This window comes from Pyxicephalus adspersus, chromosome 1 (assembly GCF_032062135.1).
Source record: "Pyxicephalus adspersus chromosome 1, UCB_Pads_2.0, whole genome shotgun sequence".
Lineage (NCBI taxonomy): Eukaryota > Metazoa > Chordata > Amphibia > Anura > Pyxicephalidae > Pyxicephalus > Pyxicephalus adspersus.
The window spans coordinates 145,458,389-145,468,381 of NC_092858.1; the positions used below are offsets into that span (position 1 = coordinate 145,458,389).

The 9,993-nt window shown below is 37.2% G+C and overlaps 1 protein-coding gene across 1 annotated transcript in view; it reads right to left on the reverse strand.

Moving 5' to 3' along the window:
• Positions 1-9,993, reverse strand: part of LOC140343336 (Na(+)/citrate cotransporter-like) — a gene marked incomplete in the record, with an annotated part of 43,580 nt that overhangs the window by 21,887 nt on the left and 11,700 nt on the right. The window contains 1 exon segment of the mRNA XM_072429979.1: positions 927-1,055. Coding sequence (XP_072286080.1) covers positions 927-1,055 — 129 coding nt within the window.

The window sequence follows — 9,993 nt, forward strand, 5'->3', positions numbered from 1 at the left end:
TACAGAGAGTAATACAAACATGCAGAACACATGTTTTCTTGTTTATGTGGACATTGACCTGGGAAGAAGTTTGCACCTTGTATTTAAACATCGGACCATCACCCTTTGTCCCTGACTCCATCAACAAATCCACTTACCAGCTCTCTTACCGGCATACCCCACAATATACCAGAGCAAGTTTTACATTTTTACTATGGACCTGATTATTTGGCGATATTTGTCATTAGTTAATATAACAAAGTAATACGACATTGCTGGTTTGTTGGGCAGATAAGCTAGGTTTTCATTGGTAAAATTGTCTTTCAAAAGTAAAAAAAAATGCCTTAAGATGAAAACAGTTTTTTAAAAAAATTGTCTCTTTTCAAATGACACCAAAATTATGTTTTTTTGGCATTGAACAAAATTACAGACAAAATTAATGAAAATTAAAAAAAAAATAAATGTTAATGATAACTAAAATATTTCATCCACTGGTTAAAAGATGCATCTTCTTTACCCTTGCCCAAAACTTCAATTTACAATATTTGGTCTCCAAAACCCCACTGGACGCCCAAAGCATTCCCCAATTGGCCTTTACCTTGCTTAACTTAAACACACATTGGTCACTTCTCCCCTGCCCTCATAACTCCCCCATGTTCCTCGTCCCTCTCCTGCTATCTTTGTCTTCTTTCTCTATACTATTTCAGTAAATCCCCTTTCCCAGTATTGGTTTAGTTGCCTCTTCAGTTTTATTACATTATACAATTTTCTAGCTGTGGCCCCATTCCCTCTGTCCTTTCATCCAACCCTTAGAGATGTTGGCTGCTTAGGTGAAAATCCAATAAACATATTTATGAAAATAAAGAAGAGAATGGGAGGAAGGAGTAAAAAAAAATGTTCTAGCACCTTCCAATTACCTAACCAAGAGTTTTGGAGAAAACGGTTACCTGTTTTGATTCCAGAATTCCAAACATTGGGAAAAGCAGGACTGGTAGCAAAGCAGTTACTGCGAGGGGTATAACCTCCGTACACCAGTAGACAGCCATGAGGATAATGGCATAGGCACAGCTGGCTTCCTGCAATGAAAAAGAAAATGACATAAAGATAACGTCATACCATACATAACTTTCTTTAGTGCATCTGTTTTGATCTATTTTTTACTTTTAAAAACTATGTGAATATGGCTAAAACTGTGTAATATTGCGTCACTTTTACTTTCCTACTGCCCTAATGACTCAGTGAAAAGTAGATATTTACAAAATACATATCATAAACAATTAATATCATGTACCAGAGCTTGTGGAGGGTTCATGATTTTTGCAGTACTTTAGGACACAGCATATCCAGACTTCAACATCAGTAAGATGTTTCAATTTGCAGTTTTAGTAATGTTCCAAACAAACAAGTAAGTTACTTAGTTTTTGGAATGTTCATCTACGAGAGGGTTTTCTTTTATTGAAATCAATTTACGTATGTCTGTTATGAAAGAAAAAAGTGTTCAAGATGACATCACATATATCATCTGCCAAGTATGCAACTGTAACCTCTGGTACTAACTCTTCTAACTCTGCATACATGTTAATCTGTGAAATCATATTTTAGTGAAAGTGGACCTGTGTGCAAATTTAAACCATTAAACCATCGGTAAAAGACAGCCTGTAGTAAAAGTTGTTACTGCATGCCTTTTTTATTGGAGGCTGTTCAGCAGGACAGCTCACAGACCCTTCTTCTACCACATCATTGACACTTCCTCTATGGTCTAGAATAGGCACTTCATAATGTAAATAGTTAGGATGGCTTTTGGATTTGCAGACCATATTTTGCGGTAAATCTCTGAGATTTCAACTAAGGCAAATTTTCACTTTGGTTTTCTTAGTTAAATACTTAACAATCGATAATGCACTACATTCCAACCTTTGACCCAGGGCATATGACCCATTATGGGGAAAATTGGTTAACCAAGCCTACTTACTTTAAAAGCGGGAGCTGGGCAATTTTTACACACCAAGGAAAATAGGGAAATTGACATTCCCTTAAACATTCCCCAATTCATTTACTGCCAATTAAACACATGAACCAGGAAGATTCCCACAAGCGAATGTTTAAAGGGAATGTCTGATTCCCTGTTTTATAAATAGAGCCCCTAGATTTTATTAGAAATTGCCCCAAATGCAAAAGCACAGATGAACGTTTTCCTTCAAGAATAATAGCATCATTTGACACCTGATATAGCCGTGTAAAAATATGCCAGTGGCAGGGCAGTTTTAATCTTCAATAATAGACACAATGCCTGGACAAGTGCTTTCTTACTATTTTTAAGAGCATCAGCTGTATATACCCAGAGACAGGCTCAGTGAACTGATGGCCAATTTCTCTCCAGCAGTGAACCCAGGCCTAATACTATGCCCTTTTTAACTAGCATGATTGAAAAAATAATGAATTGGTTTCTGGTTCTGACCAAAAGACAAACTAAGTGTAATAGAGGAAAGGATTATTCCACAAAAAAACCCACAGAAAATGCTGCCAAAGCATGCTAACACTAAAGCTGCCCCTGAATATTTTTCTGTTTCATAATAACACATACAGCTTTACAGGTTCCCTCAAACCTGCAATTGAAAGAATTTAGGTAAAATTGCCCCTCCCTAGACTTTCAATACACACAGAATAACGCAGAAGTTAGAGTAATAACTTAGACATAGGATGGAGTGGAATTCCTGTGTCATACTTTTGGTATTCATTGTCCTGTAGTTTGTGGGTGTCACCTGCTCCCACACCACAAAAGATACAGATAAGCTTTGCTGGGCATGGTGTGAACAAACTCATGTTCTGAGTGCCATCAGACCTTATCTTCAAGATCAACCAACCATTTAAGGTCTGTCCTTTAAGGTATATGGGCTTTCTTAGCCATTCGCTAAAAGAGATGTGTTTTACGAGTTGAATTTCAATGCTTTTAATAAATATTCCTGGTATTGCAGTATGACCATTGTAATATATTGATGCCTATTTTATGATGCTTGAATCATTAGATTAGGAACTAAAAAAAGTAGCAGAGAATTTGAACGTCTTGCTGTATTCTAATGTCACAACTACCTCCAAATCCTTTCTGATCGGACAACGATCTGGCACTTCCTTGTAAATCAGGCAGTTGTCTATCCCATGCTGCCTCTTGCCTACTGGCCAGTGGGGAAGCCTGTCATACGAGTGGGTCCTCTACCTTTTTAGGCAAGAGGGAACCCTTGAAGTACCTTTCAGGTCTTATGGATCCTCTGCTATAATTACTATATCCACAGCTCACAGTATATTAGGTGGGAGATCAGTAGGAAGAGTTCACCCATGCCACAAAGCTCATTGATCTCAGTTAACCTACTCACTGCTCCAGGAAGCCCTGACTTCTGGAAGAACCCTGGTTGAGAAACACTGGCATAAAAGGTCCCTGCATTTTATAATTGTAGACAGCTTGTTTTTAAATGACAGGTTCACTTTAAATTGATACCTATCTGGGCACAACAAATATGCTATTACCCACAAAAGTAAACAAACTCTGAAGAAAACAGATTAAATAGACGGCTTTGATTACATTAGAAACTTGGAAGTATTGTTGTGCAATAAAAAAAACAAGCTGTGACTAATGAAATTGAATTCAGATTTCATGGGCTTTAAAACTGTTTACAATCAAGTACAATATGTCCTGTGCATAACTACAAGGAGTGTGTATTTGTGTCCTTTGTGGATAAAATGAACCTTCTGATTCTATAGTATACTTCCTTCTACTGTCCTATCCAAAGTGACAGCGCTGTATTTACTACAAAATCAGACAATAAACATGTAATTACCCAGGCAGTTTAGGGTAAAGAAGAAAAGGGTTAAAACTCTATCAGTTTGTATCTTCCTGAGAGAAGAGATGCAAAAGGAGAAAATCTTACAGAGCACAGGAAATTTTTCCTTTTAGATAGTTTTCCCTGGAGCAGATTTCCCCATTTGGAAGATTTCCAATTACCTCTTGTTCTAAGGACAACTCAAAATTTCAAAATCTTCTCACTTTTTTTGTCAGTGTCAGCCACTACCAAATACACGTATAGCTCACATTGCTGAAAATTCCAATCATTGGGGCAAATTATTATAATCATTTTGTAAAAAGAAGGGCTTTCTTGCCCCTGGCTTCCTCCTAGTGGACACAATGAAGACCTTCATCCTTAGGCTATGCACACCCGTCAGATGATTATTGCTTTAGAATAAAGTTTGTGCTCATCTTGGGCGAGAATCTCACACATGTACAGAGATACTCTGAATCAGGAAGGATTCATGAGCAACAGATGGGAAACGACCACTATAAAGTTTAAAGTCAAGGAAGGAGAGCACAGTGGGGTGCCGCTCTCTCATTTCCCCCTCTCCCCTCTCCAACGAACAGAAGAGGCATTATGTGTAGAGCCCTTGCTCATTCATCTGTCACTGAAAATAATCATGAAAGATTGTTTCCAGCGACAAAAACTATACGTATGTATGCGGCCATAATGTGGAACTAAATCCACGCGGCTCTCATATCGACACAGCCTTCTTCATCTTCCTCCGGATGATCTTCAGCCATCTTGATTGGCCATGCCGGGCTGATATTACTCCCGCACAGACCCGCAGGAGTTCAATCATCCTTGTACAAGCAGGGAAGTTGGGGTTCCCCCGTCAATCAAAGCTGACAGCTTTGACTTCAAAATCCCAGAGCGATCAGGCAGATAAGAGGAGTTATTGCAGAAGGCACATTGCTTGACCCTTTCTGCAATAATGACCTGCCTGATCATACAAACTTTAAAGCAAACCCATAGCTTGCGGAGATAGTGGACAATATAAATATCATCATATCTGTTGCTGCAGAAAGTCTCACCAGCCTAGAACCTCCTTTAGTTACTCTATATCCATCCCTTCCCACAAAGCTATGTCCCAAGTTTAACTTTTTATCTGGAGAAACATCAATCACTCAAGTATGTCCATCTTTGATTCACAAGGGAAACATCTCATCCTTACCTCACTAGGAAGTAAGATCAGTATTTTGGGTCAAAATATTAAAACTCTTTGCTTAAATAATACTAAAATTTTGTAATCTGAATGTGCAAGTACTCCAAAATGGTGTAAAAATCCAAATTTTATCATTTTGGAAGGAAAAATTGTTTGGGTTACATACCATGGTAAATAATTTATTATGAAGCCATATGTGTCCTTATTGGCACACAAATGACATTTTAGCTGGAATATTTTTATTAAAAGCTCTGATGTCTCTTGTACTACATCAGGTCTGTATGACTCAGGCAGACACAAACGGTCCACAAAGAAGAGTGTTTGCCACTGGAGGAGTGTACAATAAGGTAACTTTATCTTTTAATTTACATCCTCTAGGGCAGTGGTGCCCAACCTTTTTTCATCTGGGGCCTGCTGTGGACATTGAGATAAAACAGGCGGGTCACAATGCAAACAAACATTAAAGATTTATCTTTAAAACTAGAATAATTTTAAATTAAAATGAAATTAAATTGAAATGTTTCCATTTACTGTAACGTATATGCACCAAATAAAAGAAATTACAAAACAAGAATTTCTGCACTCACCATTGGATGCTCTTTTTACTAACCCCCTGGACTGTTCATTTCTTTCTGGATTTATATGTCTAAAAGCGGTACATTGTTTTTCATGAAAAATGTATTTTACAATATACTATAATAGTATGAGTATAATAAAATTTGAAACACAAAATCATGTCAAAATATTAAATAAAATAAAATAAAAATAAAGTTTTTTAATAAATAAATAATATACTAATATATTATATTGTAATATAAAATTTCATGAAAGACAATGTACTGCTTTTAGACATGTAAATCCACTGTATTGCACTGTATTGCAATCAATACAGTTTTTTTGTATTGAATGCAATACAAATAGATTTGAAATTCCCGACGGCTGCGCACACCGTTGTCACCCGGAATTTTCGGTGACTGATCAGATGCGGAGAACGCTGGCCGGAGGATGCAAGAGGATGGGGATGGCGAAGAAGGATGCTGGCGGACCAGGTAAGGCTCTATTTACTATTTGTTTTACATTGTTTTAGCTACCCCGAGCTTTCAGCTTCTTTTTACCCCAAGTTACACTCAGGGTTACAGCTGGGGAGGTTAATGCAACATTTTATTATTGAAAGATACAAAACTATATCTATCATACAGTGCTGTTTTTTTCTTTTGGTCCCCTGTGTACCCACGTTTCTTTGACAATCAATGAAGACGATATGGAAGTTTATACATGGAGATAATGACAGCAGCATGGACACAGACACAGCTCCCATACTGCTGCTGCTGCTGCATGGGGAGCAGTCACAGCTGATTGACAGGTCTATAGTACACGCCCACTCTCAGGGAGATAACACTGAGCATGCTCATAAAGCTCCCTTTCCTGGCAGCATGATCCAATAGATCTCAAGACAGCAAGCAGAGAAGGAATGAGCGGAAGGCTGGATCTGGCAGCTTGGAGTTGGGCACTCTTGCTCTAGGGGATCCTCCCTCCCCTGGGATCCCCCACCCCAATTCAATGTTAAACTTTCCTTTTTCCTTTAAGCTTCAGCTTTAAACTACATGGATTAGCAGTGTACAACTTCACATATTTTGCATGTTGATCACTTTGAGTTTCTAAACTATACAGGCCCAGTTTTTAAAACCTTTATGCACTTTTCAGTTATATTATAAGATGTGGCCAACAATAATAAATTGAGAATAAATGCCTGATCTATAATAAATACCTATAAATGTCAGCTCAAATGAGGAGTTTTAGTTTGAAGAGATAGTACTCTGTTCAATCCGTCCCCCACTTTACATCTTTTATACTTTATAGGGCAGAAAGAACAACACTTTCCTATCAGAAGGAAGGTGGCAGGAGCAACATTATCCAAAGCCAGGATAATGTTGTCATCTCCCCTAGGTAATGTTCCATCCCATATGCGTCGTAATCCTGAACTGGCACCAAATTTTGACCCTTATAATATTGTGTTTTTTATTTTAGTGGCAAAAATAATCTTAAATCAAAGTATACAAAAAGAAAGACAAAATTATGTTGACAAAGAAAAATGTGTTCACTTCTTAAAGTGTATACTCAGTTTGTACTGTGAATATTCACTTTACTTGGAAAATTCTCAAGCAATTATGTTGATTAGTGTAAATTTAATGTTATACCTGTAGAACTAAACTTTGCAAATTCAAAAACTCATTGCTGCGCTTTCTGACCTCTTCTACCTTTTAGTTTCCTACACTGTGGTCATACCATTGCTCACCCCTACTTCCTGTGAATGATTTCTACTACAAGTCCTGCCTCGCCATGTAGACACTTGGTTCTATTGAAATACAAGGTGCCTAGGAAAAGTAATGTGACATCTATCCTGCTATGTACACAGGTTAGAGTTTTGTCATTGGAAAAGATCCTTCATGATCCTTTCCAACAACAAAAAACTGACCGATGTATGAATAAGCCCTGTACATTCAGTGCTGTTCTGCCCTATAGAGAAGGGAGAGGAGGGAATGAGTGAGGGGCACCCTGCTGCGCTCCCTTCTCTTCACTTGTATTGCAATTATTCATCATTAATGGACCCGCCAGGACGGATCTTTGAACAAATCTGTACACCCATCAGATTCATGTCCGATACTAGCTCCGAAGCGATAATCAGGCGAGAATCATCTGATGTGTGTATGTAGCCTAAGTCTAAGGTGAATGCCACAAAGTCTCATCTGAATGACCCTTCTACCGGCTGAATTCATAGAAGATAAATTAGATATCGAATCCACCATTTTGATGTAATACAGCTATCACCTATTGCTTTTAGAATTTTAAATTTATCAATTGTCAAAATTATCAAGACTTTACAATTGGGTGTTAGAAGTGGAAAATACATCACCTTATTTCACCCTATTTACTCTGGTAAATGACACAGCCAATGAAGTTCCTTTAACCTGGAGGAGTTTCTTATATGATGAAATCTTGGCTGCATCCACCCAACATGCATTAATCAGATGGCGGTATATTGACTGTGGTGATTGTGTTGTTGCTGGCTGGAACTGCACAGCTTTGTCAAATAGACAATGAACTGGTTTTACTTTATCTCACATATGTCAATTAGGATTTACCGTAACCTAATTCTGCTTTGTTCACATTGTACACACTTTACTTTTCATTTAACTTCAAATTTTAATAAGCACAGTTTTAAATAGTCAATGTGGTATTCACCAAACATTCACTGCAAGTGAATCAGTTACAGCAATTTAAAACACATGCAGCAGATACATATACCTACAGTAAGTGTCACATTCACTGCTTTAGAATTATACTTTGCAAGATGGATATGCAAACTTTTTAAAGAGAAACTAAACATAAAAAGATTAGAGCAGATAGGTTGTTAATTGCAATGGGGACAGACAATGTCCCCTCTGCAGTAAAGTAAACTTACCTGCAATTTTACTATGCAAATTTTTACAGTCAGCTCTATTTATCCCATCCTGGGTGCTGGAAACTTCATCCAGTCACCTTCCAGGTTCAGGGTCTTACCATGTTGATTGTCCAGGCCAGGCATTTGCATGGCAGTTCATTCCCAGCAGATGGAAATGCTAGAAAGGTATGCTGTATAATAAATAGGAGATTGCAAATAGGCAGGTAAATGTGTTTTATTACTGAACGGACATCGCCTGTTTCTTCTACAACAAACAACCTTTCTTTGTGCAATTTTTTATTTTTAATGTATAGTTCCCCTTTAAGATCTTTTAAAAATATTAGTAGAAGCCCTACCTAATCAATCTGCTCAGTTTGAACGAAGTCAAGCTTTTGTATGACATTTGACGAATATAAAGAGGATTGTTTAGTAGATTGTAAACTGCATGGTCAAGTTAGAAAAACATATTTGTAAAACAATTTTCAATGACACTTATGGTATGTTTAAAGATTAAGCTGCAAAACATATTACCTAGATTGTTCTTCCGTTTGATTGGCTTTTTGAATTACCTTGTACATTGGCTCTATATTCTTTTATATACTGAACTTCAGCTTATATTTACCAGTTTATATTTACCAGGAGGAGAGAGTCTGTTTAGGTGCCTATTAATGGTAATTTAGTTATTTTCATTTGTTGTTTTTGTCTTTATGTTCTTTAAAATCCAATAAACACAATAAAATACAAAGAGGGCAAGTTTGTCTTCTCTGGGGTGGTCCACCTTTGACAGGTTTGGCAACGCATAGGTAGAACTATGATGGGTACACAGCCAATCAGAATCTATTTCTGTGGATTACTCCCCTGTGTGTATCAACATTGTTCTTTGCGTCCAATTATAAATGTCAGACTGCACAGATTAAGCTAAATAAATGTACTGCAAGAAGCCCAGTGTAAACTGCTGACGAGTTTGAACTTGGTTTGTCACAGGTTACCCAGACGTCCTGTCTCCTCATTACGTCTCTCTTAGGATAGGTTACTTGGTATTTATTCCCAATGCCTATACTGGATTATATGTACCATCTAGTTAAAGGCTATATAAATAGCACACTTACAGACAAACTATCATTTCATGTTTTCTGACAAATATATTAAATGCTACTGTAAATACAGCTTCAGAGAATTTTTCTAAGCAGTGATTTTGTTTTCTAAAAGTAGCATATCTCCCCTAGTAAAAATGTAACTGCTGTCAGTTGATGTTAATGGGAATTCTATTTTACAGGAGTTGTTGTTTTGCCAAGCGTATAATCTAGTATGGAGCTGTAAGCAGGCTACAAAATCCACAGCAACAAATTCAGCTCTTATTATTTAATGCAGTTGCTTATGTCTTTGGCATGCCACTGATTAAACAGAGATTTGTAAGACAGTAAACTTATATTGTAGCATGATCAGTCACTGCTTTAGAAAAGGGATATTAACAGAATACTAATAAGATCAAACAGAAGTCTAATAGTCTAAGGTCTAATAGCAAACAATAGTCCAGGAGCTCAACAAAAAGAGGCCATGCTTTT